The 13,031-nt window shown below is 29.4% G+C and overlaps 1 protein-coding gene across 3 annotated transcripts; it reads right to left on the bottom strand.

Annotated features, from left to right (window-relative positions):
* Positions 1-1,993: 1,993 nt before the first annotated feature.
* Positions 1,994-12,716, bottom strand: LOC139089152 (uncharacterized). 3 transcript variants are annotated; one of them, XM_070638595.1, is made up of 4 exons: positions 12,594-12,716; positions 5,672-5,916; positions 5,436-5,561; positions 1,994-2,979 (listed from the first exon to the last, which is right to left on the bottom strand). In XM_070638595.1, the coding sequence occupies exons 1-4, from the start codon at positions 12,616-12,618 to the stop codon at positions 2,362-2,364; spliced, it is 1,014 nt and encodes a 337-aa protein (XP_070494696.1). In that variant the 5' UTR covers positions 12,619-12,716; the 3' UTR covers positions 1,994-2,361. The 3 variants fall into 3 exon arrangements, with proteins under 3 accessions (XP_070494696.1, XP_070494695.1, XP_070494697.1); XM_070638594.1 differs by lacking the exon at positions 12,594-12,716 and adding an exon at positions 7,371-7,539; XM_070638596.1 differs by lacking the exon at positions 12,594-12,716 and adding an exon at positions 7,378-7,539.
* Between the last annotated feature and the right edge of the window lie 315 nt (positions 12,717-13,031).

The following is a 13,031-nucleotide window of genomic DNA, read 5'->3' as shown; positions in this document are numbered from 1 at the left end:
GCTAGTTTTTGATCTTTATTGAATATAAATGAAGAATTTAGAGGATATTTAGCTTAGGTCAGCTTCATTGGATCTGGTTTGAGTTATGATCTCCCTTAGGGACTGTTCAACTATTACGTAACAATCTTAGAAAGGGTCTTTAAGTCGTTTTTTCAGAGCTCGAAGTCGACTCGGATTTTGTATGGAAAATAAGATTCAACTTCATAGAAAATTTGAGTCGACTTCAACCTCTGAATTTTTTGCGTTACATTATAAATGAACGGCTTCTTAAATGACATTTGAAGTTGATTCAAACACCACAGTTTGGCAAATTTTATTTTGAATCCTAACTATGAACCAAAATCAGTACCATTATGTAGCTATGAAGACACCCTTACGGATTGTTGTCAACGCTACAACGTAGAGGAACCCTAGTGACAACATTGAGTTTCTTGAGTGGATTGTGTGGCATTATCTGGTCATTGAGCTAAGTTGTTGATCTTTGTGATCTTTGGAGTAGGTAATTGTGTACTTTAATTTACTAACTTATTTACTTTCAATCCTTTTCAACCATATAATTTTCATTGTATTAAGGAAGAGTCCGAAAACGTGTTTAATCCATTTTAGAAGTTGTTCATTAACTATCACCCATCCCTATCTCCAAGAAGCTTTACCTGAGCTCGAAGTAGAGTCGAGTCGACTTTAATCATATTGACTTCGAGCTCTGAGCTTTACATAACAGCAAAATGGTCCTAAGATTTAAATGTGAAAACTAGTGAAATTTTAAAAATTAAATCTGAAAATTAAAAAATCCAATAAAAAGTCAATAATTTAATTTTTCCAAAATTATTTTCATTTTCATTTACTCTCGTTCATAAAATCATTTTCATTTTGTCATCTTTACATACATTTTTCACATAATTTATAATCCTCTAATAATTAAAAAATATAAAAATTCGTTCTATTATTTTAAAAACTAATTTACAAAAAAAAGGATTTAAATACTACTGATAAATTACTATGCATTTATAGATCTTAAGATTGTTCTCATATATTATTATAAATTATTTAATAGGAAGAGCATAAAAATGGCATCAATTAATACTTAAATTCACTTTTTGTATGAGAAAAAATTGGAATTTGAAATTGGGTTAAATCTCTAACTACAATTTTTTTTATGAGATCCAATTAACCCAAAGTCCATATTTAATACTTTTTTAATACTGCTAAGGCTTTGTCAATTCTTCATTATATTTAAGAAATAAATTAAGTTAATTAAGTGTCATTATTTATGATTTAATGATATTTAGTTGATTTGATGACAAATGGATTGAAAATTTTTCAAAAAGGAACTTTTTTCATGGATTAATGAATTAATGGATATTTGGCAATTTTCATGATTCAGGATATTTTCAATACTGTCTTCTCGGAAATGTATCAATTTTTATGTCTAAGTCTATCATCTCGGAACTCAAATTTTGGCAAATTTTTATCGTCTCGGAACGGTTTTTTAGTCTTTTGATTATCTCGGAATCATTTCATCATCTCGGTTAATTTTTTAAAAATAATTTTTTTAACTGTTAACTAATTTTTAAAAATGAATTAAAAAATTTAACAGTCTTTTTTTTCTTCCTTTTTGAAAAATGATTAAGTGTGCGCATAAGTTTCTTCAATTTTATGAAATTTTTGATTATAAAAAAATTTCAATGAAGGCTCACGAATTAAGCTCAATATTCAGTTCTTATTGGCTCTCTAATATTATATATAATTATTACATAGCTAACTAACAAATTTTCTACAAAAACTGGGATCATTTGAATTTTTTTAAAAATAATATTTTGACATTATATCTACAAACTAAATTGTACAGGAACTTCTTTTATAGAATTTAAGCACTTTTTTTCATTTGACAAAAAACTATTTACAAAATAATCTTTTTTTTTATGAGATTTAAATTAAAAAATAATTAAAAAAAAAATCTTAAAATCTGCTTATCAATTTACTATCACAGATTTCATTTTGCTCTATCTAAAGAAACTAAGAAACATGCTTCTTTATACACATTAAGCTGCCGATTATAAATTTTTCTTTCATCATCATATGCAATTTCAAATTGCTAATTAAATAAGTGCATTGTCATAAGTAACTTACAGAAAATTGTTTATATAATTAAGTAATCTAAGTTCAAGACTTGAAGTCAGTCTTACACGATCATATTATATAAAATAATAATAATAAAAATACTTGGAATGGCGCAAATTTTGCGTTCGACGCTCCCCTTTCTCACAACTCAAAGTTTTGAGATTCAGGAATTGAAAATATAATATATATAAAAAAATCTACAATTTCAAAGAATCAATTTTTTTTTTAAGTCCCAACAGCTTAAAGTGCAACAGTCGACGACGATGTTGTTGTTCTAGTTCTTTGTCGTCGTCGGTTGTTTTTATTAACATTATTGCGGGCCTGTGCTGGATTCTTTGATGTTCTTACAATGTGCGTTCGTTTTGTTACTGCCACTTCATTCTGCTGGTCAATTTTACGTCCATTTTGATTTCTCTTATTTCCCTTACGTGCTCTTTTTGTTCCCTGTTGTTTATTCTTCTTGATTGACTTCAATTTCGGATATGTTACATTTTTTTCAACAAAATTCTTTGCACTTTGTTGCTTAATACGATTCATTAATTTTTGAATATAGTCTTGGAAGCGTCCCTTTGCGTATGTACGATTTAAAAACATTGCTGTGATGTTACGAAATTTTGTCAAATTTCTCATTTCACCCTTTTTAATCCAATCTTTTTGGCCAATTTTTTGCGATGATGTTGCATTAATAAAGTGCTCAATGTCACACAACAAGTGCTTTGCATCTCTTAAGATCTTTCCTAGCTCTTCTGACATTGTATTGTTATTGTGTGCCTCATCGTCAATCTTTTGTCTCTTATGGAGGAGGATGAAGGTTGCGACATATTTCTGGAGATCAAAGTGCCACTGTCTATGGTTACCCTATTGGAATAGAAATAATAATAAAAACATTATAAGATTATTAAATTCTTATTCGAGTTTAAATTCCAATTGGAATAAGACAACAAGACAGGATAAGAAGAATCCAATTTGACCCAAAATAATAATCATAATAAAAAAAAATGTTCATTTAATAACAAATCTTAACGTCTTGAAAAAATCGAAACTATAAATTTGATTAAATGCTTTTAATGGCGAGAGCGGCAATGAATTATAAATCCGTTATGATGCTCTGGCAAAAGGAGACTTTATGAGTTGCCTTTTTTTTGGTCTTCTTTTCCTTACATTTGCAAAACTGACCGTCTAATCTCACAGAAGAAAGATATTTTTTTTTTTTTGCCGCTGGGCTTCCACAAGACTTATAATTCATCACAAAAAAAGCAAATTTTTGCTACACAAATCACAGATCATCCCCATTTGATGGATATTCTGATCCCAAAGTCGATCAAAAAGGTTTTTTTCCCATAAAGCGTAATGAATGACTCGTCATGAAGGAATCAAGTGTCTGTGTGTGGACGCCGCGTTGCAAGGCACTCTTTTTTTCTCAATGAACTTATTTGTTATGAATGCAAAAATATAGAGCCAAGAATGAGTGAGATAGAGAGATAATTATGCCTTCACTACGATCCAATTTCTTGATGATGCTTTTTTTTTTTTTGTATTTTGGGAAATATATTCACACAGGCGATCCGCGAGAACGCCTTACGGGCATATATATTTTTTTGGTAACGATGTTGGCTACAGTCAATTTACTTTGTGCCTCTATGAATGAATCTCTTCTCATTTTTTTTTCATTTCCAGTTGCAAGTGCAATTCACGATTTTTTTTTTTGCTTTTTGCTACCCGAAAATATGTATCCATTGCTGCCCACTCGTGAATGCATCATAAATGCGTCGCTGCCTGGAGCATATTTTTTTTGTATTGTATGGACACTATGGGAACGATCGTTAAACTTTTTTTGTGCTGCGCAATTCTTACTTCATTCTTACTTTTATTATTGGATATTATGTTGTTGTGCGAGGGAGAAATGTAAAGTTTGATGCATGAGAATGAAAGGTTCAATGTGCCTTTTTATCAAACATTTACAAAAATATTTATATATATATTTTTATGGATTATGGCGATCGATTTAGTGACTGTTGAAATTTTCAACTCCTGTTTGTGATGGAGTTGATTTTATGGTTGCTGTTGTGGATGACTTTTTGATAGGATATGGAAGGTGATTGTTGCACTTTGGACTTGTTAAGGTAGAAATATTTATGAAAAATGCGCTCAAGTCACTCAAGCCACACCAAGAACCTCCAACGTCACTAAAGCCTTTATTTTATTATTGTTATTGGCAATATTTAGTAATGCGATAAAATATTAATGTTGAAAATTATAATTTAATAACATATACATGCCATAACATATTGTTGTTAAGCATATTTATTGGTGCGGCAACAGCAGTCATCCACCTCCGTTTCAGTATCGAAAATTTGCGGTGATTATTTTATCCTTTTAATCTTGTTCCATATATACATATTCAAAAGTTGGGTCTGTCGTCGGATAACAATAATGTGCGCAGGCAGTAAATTGCAAGCTATTAAATGATCTTTCATGATAATTTTTTTTTTTTTTTGCGTAATTAAATTGGAACACCATACAGAGCTGACTATTTATCAGCTTGCATCGATCAAAAAAAAATATTGCAAATAACTTTTTTTTTTCCCATCGGGCCTCTATTCTATGCGATACAAGTGTGTGAGCGCCTATGATCTTGATACTCGTCGTAAGATAAAAACGGGAATAAGTGTTTGATATTTTTATTCACGCTCTCCTTTTCGTGATAGTTTTTGCGGGCAATTTCAATATTGCGTAATTTTTTTTACTTTGAATTTTTTCAATTAAGATTGCAAATCATGTGAATATATCGCACCAAAAAAGAGTAAATGGTGTACATGATGCGCCAGTCAACAACAAGCCTTTCAAAATTTGCATATATAAAATAATAAAAAATTATGAAAGAAAGTCGCCCGAAAGCACAGCAAGAAAAAAAAAATTCATTCACAATATAAATTGCGAGACATTCGAACTTTATGCGCATCCGCCGACGGGACAATTGGTTGAATGAAGGCTGTGGCAACAAAAAAAAAATATGATTATGTTCGCTCTCACCCAGATATTGACGAGGAGTTTGAGCGATCGATTGGAAAAAAAAATATATTTTAATATTTATGAAACCTTTCCGATTTACTCAATTTTAAACATAAATCAATCCATCTGGCGAATTAATCACCATAATTTTTTATTATATAAAAATTATGTTTTCATTCTCTAAAGTATCGCTTTTCGAGGACTTTTATGTGTTTGGTATTGGGATTTATTGGGTGCCCTTCTAGTCTTATCATGTCTTATTCTTATAATATATCCCCAAAATATTCATAAATTCAACTTACCGTTGGCTTTTGTGGCAAGAATTCATAATCACGAGCATTAAATTCATCCCATGCTTTATAATTTGTTGTGTTGATTTTCTCATTGTCTCTTAAATCAACATCAATGTAAGAAGCTGTTAATCTGATCTGTGAAAACAAAGAATAAGTCTGTCAAGAAAAATAAAATGGGAAAAAAGGGAAATTTGTGTCAAGAATCTTGTTTTTTGCTATTCAATCCTGTCACACCGAAAACTTACCTCTTCAAAATTTGCATTCATGTCTGATACGGAAATGCTTGAATCCATAATACTTTCAGAGCTGCATGGATTTGTCCACATTTCGACGTCCTTATTTGTAAAAATGTTCTTTTTCTCTTCTGAACTTTTCTTATTATGTTTTTTCTCTATGCTGCCTGATTGCTGAGAACTGTCAGCAAGTGGTGCTGCCACTGTTGAACATGTGAGGTATGATACTATCAAGATGCAGGCAATGATTTTGGCAACTGGATAAGGAATAAAAATAAATTTAAATTTTATTAGTTTAAAAAATTTAGAAAATAAAATTTAAAGTTGCATAAAAAGTCATAAAAGTTCTCAAAAATATTTCCAGTCTAGTGAATGAAATTTTCCATGCTCAATTTGTAATTTTTTTGCGAAAAAAAAGGGAACAAAAGCCATTATTTTGGGCATATAAATCCATTCCAAATTGACTTATCGCGTCAATCAAAATTTACGACTTATTTTTCCTGCCATGCATTCCATTCCTTTATCGCAATTTCACAACGCATTGCCTAATGAATTTCAACTCAAAACTTCCAATTTCTCTTCCACATGATATGGACTCTATAGCCGAAAAAAATGAAAAATATATTCATTCATTGGTCTAGTGACGTTGTGATGACGAATTTTATGCGATGACTAATTGTAAAGTTTCTTTTCATTCATTGATTCACATTGACTATTCATTTTTATAAAACTTACTAGTTTTAATGAAAGTTGTGTAAACTATTTAGCAGAATTTTGATTGATATCGTCATCCACAAATGACAATTAAGTCAACATCATATGATGAGTGTAATTAAAATGTATTAAAATATGTTTTTTGAATCAAAATTGATTAAATTAGCACAGAAGTTGATCTTGAATCATTGAATAATATTCAATTTATTGTTGGTTAATTTGTGACTTCCTTTCTATTAATTGAATGCTGATATCATATTTAATGTAATATTGTTATCGAATTTATTGTTATAAATTTCAAGTTTTATGAAAATGATCGCAAATTGTGAATTATTTGAGCAACAGGTCTTATTTAGGATTGAATATTGAAATCTAAGACTCATTCAAATTTGTGTCAGAATTTCTATGATTAATTTTAAATTTGAAAAATCTTAAACGAATTCAAATTAAATTTAAAAATTCTAAAATGAATTTAAATTAAATTTGAAAATTTCAAAATGAATTCAAATTAAATTTAAAAATTCTAAAATGAATTTAAAATAATTTTTAAAATTCTAAATTGAATTTGAAACTCTAAATTGCATTCAAATTAATTTTCCAAATTTATCACAAAAGTCCTTCAACATAAATCACTGAACAACCAATAAACCAATAAAATCAACTCCAAAATCCACTCAATCATCAATAAAAAGGTCTCACAGTTAACACCAAAAACCAAAAAACCCGTCAACTCCTTTCATCCGTCGGGTGAAAGGTAAAAAGAGCATTGAACGTAAAATAAAAAAAAAATTCTTTTCCACAAGAATAACTTTGACACATGATTCATGAAGATATTAAACCGCATGTATATGCGTTCGATGATTTATTGATGGTCAATTTCACAACACAACATTGCCACCTGAATGAGTTTGCGCTATGCGAATTAATTGAGAAAGTTCTTGCACTTAACAATTTTTTTGAGCAACTTTAACAAATTTAGAAATTAATTTCTAATTACCACGCACTTCTCTGCATATTGTCTGATATTTCCTTCGTTTCGGTAAAAATGATTTAATCCAACAATTATTTTCTATGCAGTGCTGACAATTTTCGCTATCGTTTTGATATTTCATATGCATAAGTTTTGATTTTTTAATTCTTTTTAAATATTTCTTTCTTTTTTTGCACAATTTTGCAATTTCACAATAATTTTTTAATAATTCCTTTCACTTTTTTTTCCTTAAAATTTCCTTTTTAATTTTTTAATTTCACAATTATTTCGACTTTTTTTTTTAAAATATATTATTTAATTTTGCTCTTCACACTTCTTCTTATAACATTTACAAAAAAATAAGGAATAAGATAAAATAAGACACGTCCGTTCACGTTGACTTTTCGTCAGTTTATGATCAGCTTTGTAGATTTTTTTTTCTTGTGTAAAAGACGAAGCAAAAAAAAAAAAACACAAAATTGTCCAGCTTCAGAGTGAGAACAGTTGACGATAAAATAAGGAAAAAAGTAGTAACTTTAAAGCTTTATATTCTCTCTCACTAATACATAGACAACCGGCGTTTCTTACTCAATATCATTTACACCGAGTCATGTATTCGGATATGAATGAGAAATAAGAGAATCGTGTGATGCACAACCCGAGAGAGTGCGAGAATGAGAAATGATGATTTTGGGCCGTACTTTTTTAGATACACAAAAAATAAAAAAAAAAAATCATTTCTATTTATTTTTACGGATTTTCCCAATTTTCTCACGGTAACACATTGCAATGTGCAAACATTTGTGCTTATCAATGTTCAAAAAATCAAAATTAGATTTTTCCGCTTTATGTTAATTTTGTCTCTCACGGAACAAACATATATCTTTTTCATCTTACATCCGATCGTTTCGAGTTCGTCCACAGACCGACGTCATCGACAGAGAGACAAGCAATTGAGCTCAAAGTTTTTTTTTTTGCATAGTTTGTTTTTCATTTTTCGCATGAAAAAAACGTGAATCAAAGAATTTTCGCGGAATTTGGGATTCCCTCGCTTGCTGACTCACGCATTTATATGCTATTCAATTGTGATGCTTTTTTATGTTCTCTTCTCTTACTGCCACGCTTCATACGTACATAAATTACCAAAAAACTATTTTTCTCAATAATATTTGAATGAATCATTTTTTTCCATCCACAATGTATGCATGACAAATTTTATATTTTTTTTTTATTCATTGACTAAGTGCACAAGAGTCACAAAAATTTTATTCATTCATAAATGTGGCTTTACTGTAGTTGTAGTATGGATGGATTTGTCATTCATAAGGCATTTGATGTGTACTATCATGGAATTTATTTTAGGCATTTTATTGTTGTTGTATGATGTGAGGGAAGAAGGTTGTGTGAAGTTTTGAATGAATGACTCGTTTGGCAATAATTTTCAATGATTTGAATTTTGTTTGTAATGGTCAAAAATTGTCTAAAATCGCACACAACGGTTGATCGATTGAGAATCAGGCCACACGCTAGGATGACTCTCACTTGATGCCTGATTCGGTTTAAATCTACTTCAGAGTCCTGCTGACCTCAATCTAATTTTATGATCAATAACCGATTTGTGCTATTTGGGACATTTTTAGACACTTGCAAAAAAAATTTTAATTTTTGCCAAACCAATTATTCATTTAAAATTTCATCGATTTGTGCTAGATTTGGAATTTTGTTTTGAATCAAAAATCATAAATTTGCGATTTTTAGTTCAAAAACAGCATTGTTAAAATTTTTAAAAAATCACAATTTTTATGAATTTTCTGATCTGACCTTGAATTTCTTTTGCTGATTTAAGCTTCATCTTTCAAGTTTTAAATTTTATAATTTTTAAAACCCTAATTTTATTTTGAATCTTTTCAATTTATACTTGTCTTTTTACAGGAAAGTATGGTCCGAATACCTCAGATCTGTGTAACTCTGACTGAGTATCTTATTCGAATTGTGTCAAATCACCGGATTTTGGATATGTAACAATTGAATGCTAATTCCACCCAAAAATAAATTTCCCATATTTAAATCCACTCTATTTGCCAACATATTAATTACTCCTCAAAAAAAAATTCCCCTTAATCACATTCTTCATCTCTACTTGCCAGCATTTCACCGGACATGAAAAAATATCATCAGCAATTAGCACTACAAAATCTATTATTTATCAACAAATGAAAGAATTATTTAGCAGTTATTGCGTCACGACATTCTGACACCCAAGTCATGTGTGTATAAATCAAAGCAAATAGCATCTGTTGCATGTTCAAGCAAGCAAGCAAAAAAAAATTTCATTCATAAAAATATTTTTTTGGTCAAAATCGTGGGTGGAATGTAGTAAGTTTTCATTGGTCCACATGAAGAGTAAAGCATACCGAGAGATAGTCGAAATTATTTAATTTACTGAGTCGAAAATACAAAAAAAAAAGTATTGAAGATAACAAGTCACATCGACAGAAACGAAAGAGACAGCGAAGCTATAGTAAACACAATATTTTTTTTTTATATTTTCTTTTACAATTTTTTTAATGTGATTCACCGTAAATACCTCGCGGCAATCCGTAACACGATAAAAATAGACACGTTTAACGTAATTTTATGAAACTTCCGATTTGTCTGTTTTTTATTTATTTTGAAACTTAAAGATTATTATTTTGGAATAACTAGAAAGAATCAATTTGCTCGCATCAAATAACAAAAGATGTGTGGGAAGTCGAGACAGATTTTTTTTTTGATGTTGTTAATTAATAATCAATTCCGATTCATGACTCACAAGATCTCGGTTCGCATAGGAACGAAACAAAGTGTCATGTACAACGTGTGATGATAAATCCAGTGAGACGCCAGTTGGAATCGTCAAAAAATATAAATTATGTGTTCCTATCTGTCATTAGCATAAACAGAAGTGTGGAGCCTTTATGCGACAATAAATATACAAAGGATTTTGTTTATTTTAAATATAAAATTGCGATCACACGAGTAAAATGAGATTTGAAGGCCCGAGCTGAGATGTCGTGTGACATTTGGAAAAAAAAGGAAATTTTTCGCATTTTTCTATGTCTGAAAAGTTAGTCTCGGTTGACGAATTAATTATCTTGAGATATTTGTGGGTGATACACGTGGACAAGATGTGATGCAAGCCCACATGATAATTAATTAGAGGAAAATCCAAGGCATTAATGAAGTAATTAGTGATAATTAGGAGAGTTTTTGTGAATTGGGGGCATTTTCATTCAGAAATTGCATGGTTTTGAAGACTTAATTGCGATGTATGTTTTCATATTAATTGCGTGTTATGTAATGCTCTAAAGGGGATGGGGTTGAGTCAATACTCGGTAATGCTTCAAAAAATAAAATCTCAATTTTTCAAAAATTTAAAATTCTTCAAATTATTGCAAAAAAACCAAAAGAATTTAATAATAAATGAAATAAATCCTAATTATTGTTATCTTACTTTAAAATGATAAGAACAATAACAAACTGACTTCGTCGCTATTTTGTTATAATGTGGGTGTTCGTAATTAGGTAACTTGTTACCTGTGTGATTTTGTAAAAAAATGAAATAATTATTTGATTTAGTTATCGACTTCGATTTTTCTTCTTCATTATTTTTGTTATGAGGGAAATAAATTTGAAGAAATTTTTTAACCAATTTTTTTAACCAAAATTTTTAAAAATTTAAAACTCTTAAAAATTGAAATATTTTACGATTGAAGTTTTTAAAAATTAAACCAATTTTTTTTTTAAATTTGATTTTTGAAATTTTTAATTTTGAAAAATTTTAAAAATCAAATTTAAAATTTTTGAAAAATAAAAATAAAAATTCTTTTAAAATTAGAAGCTTAAAATTTTAAAAAAATAAAATTCAAGCCTTAGAAGTCTTTTTTTTAAACAAAATAATATTTAGAATTTTATTTATAAAAGTTTGAAAACAAATTACAATAGAAAAGTAATAACGTTTAAAAAGTTGAAAGGAATCGAATAGCAGATAAACCATATCAAAACCACTTGGTAATTGATTTATCAAAAGTGGAAAAAAAATCCCAGAAAATATTCGATCCGACAAAGAAAATGTCTTATCAAATAGCTTATTAAATAGCTTAAAAGACACAAAAAAAGAATATTATTATTGCTGCATTTTCATTTTCACGTGTTTTGAATGCCTCACGATCTTATCTCGATATAATAAAATAAAACAATTAAAAAAAATCAGAAATTCTTAAAGAGGTTTTAAATTTCACCATATTAATAACAATTTTTTAAAAGTATATGTCATCAGCTACAGCAAGAGATCTAACACGTAATGCACAAAGAGAGAATGAAAGAAGAAAGTAAAAATTATGTAAATAATGATGAGACAAAATATTTGCAATATGAGACTATACGAAAAAGTGAGCAAGTGTGATTATATCACACACATAATTAAATCAGCTGTTGCATCGTGTGCATTGTAACTTGTTGATTTTCACGGTCAACAGCATTGAATGTACGGACTAAAGTAATACTTTTTCAAAGAAATGAAAATGCGGCTCGAGAAAAAAATTGGAAAATTTAATGATCGGTAGTAAAAAGCAGCAAGCAGCACTGTGGCTTGCGTCACTCAGACAAACAAACACTGAATATAATGATTCACGGGCCACTTAATAGACAACGATTCCCGAAAAATACAAATCACTTCCCTGTTTACAGATTCGCCTTTCAAGTGGCTTCAAAAAATTCTCAGAATTAAAATCATTTTTCGTGCATTATTTGGCTGCGTTATAAGATGTAGGGCATTTTGCGTGTCGGCGACCTTGAGTGAATGATTCGGTGATTTTTTTTGGAACTAATATCTAATCTTGAAGAGAGTACTTGAGGACCAAAGGTAGCGAATCAATAGTTTGATATAGTTTGGCTTATCAGCTGTGATTTGTGGCTTATCACATTTCACTTCCGGAAACAATTAAACTTTTTTTGACTCATCTTGAATGACACAACTTTTTTTACAATTTTCACTGAACAGACAACGAGGGTGCTCATGAGTATGATTGATTATATTGATCAGAGCTTGAAATTGACTCGGATTTTGGATGGATAAGTCGACTTGACTTCATACAAAATTCACAGCCGACTTCAAACTCCGGATTATATCCATAACCACGCACATTCAGATGACCATCCTCACTGTCTGTTAGAACCCCATTTGTATCCCCTAACGGCTTTTCCACTTACCGTTCATTGTATTTTTTTGTTCCATCGCTGTCTGGTTTTCTCAAAAAATTATTAAATCACTTTAGATGAGATGTGTTTTTTTATGTTGGGAAAATTTTCTGATGATTTTCCGTTCGATTTTTCTTTAATTGATCACTTTAATATTTTTTAATGAGTTTTTGAATACTTTTTTGGGTTTTCCAATTTATTTTTTAATTCTTTCTCGGATTTCACTTTGGATATAAAATTTAATTTTTTTCACATAATAATAATTATTTATTTATTTCATAAAAATTAATCCATTGATCTGGGTGCCTTGTTAATGTATCCACAATGTAATTTGTATTGAACAATAATAAATTTCATATATCGGATAGAAAAAAAATAATTTATTTTTTGTTCACTTAAAATTATTAGATATTTATTCTTTGGCATTTGATTATTGACTTGAAAAATTCA

The sequence above is a fragment of the Chironomus tepperi genome, unplaced genomic scaffold, assembly GCF_022539635.2.
Source record: "Chironomus tepperi strain 1889 unplaced genomic scaffold, CSIRO-AGI_Ctep_v1 contig_175, whole genome shotgun sequence".
In the NCBI taxonomy this organism is placed as follows: domain Eukaryota; kingdom Metazoa; phylum Arthropoda; class Insecta; order Diptera; family Chironomidae; genus Chironomus; species Chironomus tepperi.
This window is presented reverse-complemented; position numbering and strand designations above follow the sequence as displayed.

Bases quoted from the DNA above. Each gene is read 5' to 3' on its own strand.
- LOC139089152 (XM_070638594.1), bottom strand. From the start codon at position 7,491: ATGCATATGAAATATCAAAACGATAGCGAAAATTGTCAGCACTGCATA. The intron at 5,917-7,370 runs GTAATTAGAAAT...TTCCTTATCCAG, and splicing joins AATATGCAGAGAAGTGCGTG to TTGCCAAAATCATTGCCTGC. The intron at 2,980-5,435 runs GTAAGTTGAATT...CTATTCCAATAG, and splicing joins TCTTGCCACAAAAGCCAACG to GGTAACCATAGACAGTGGCA.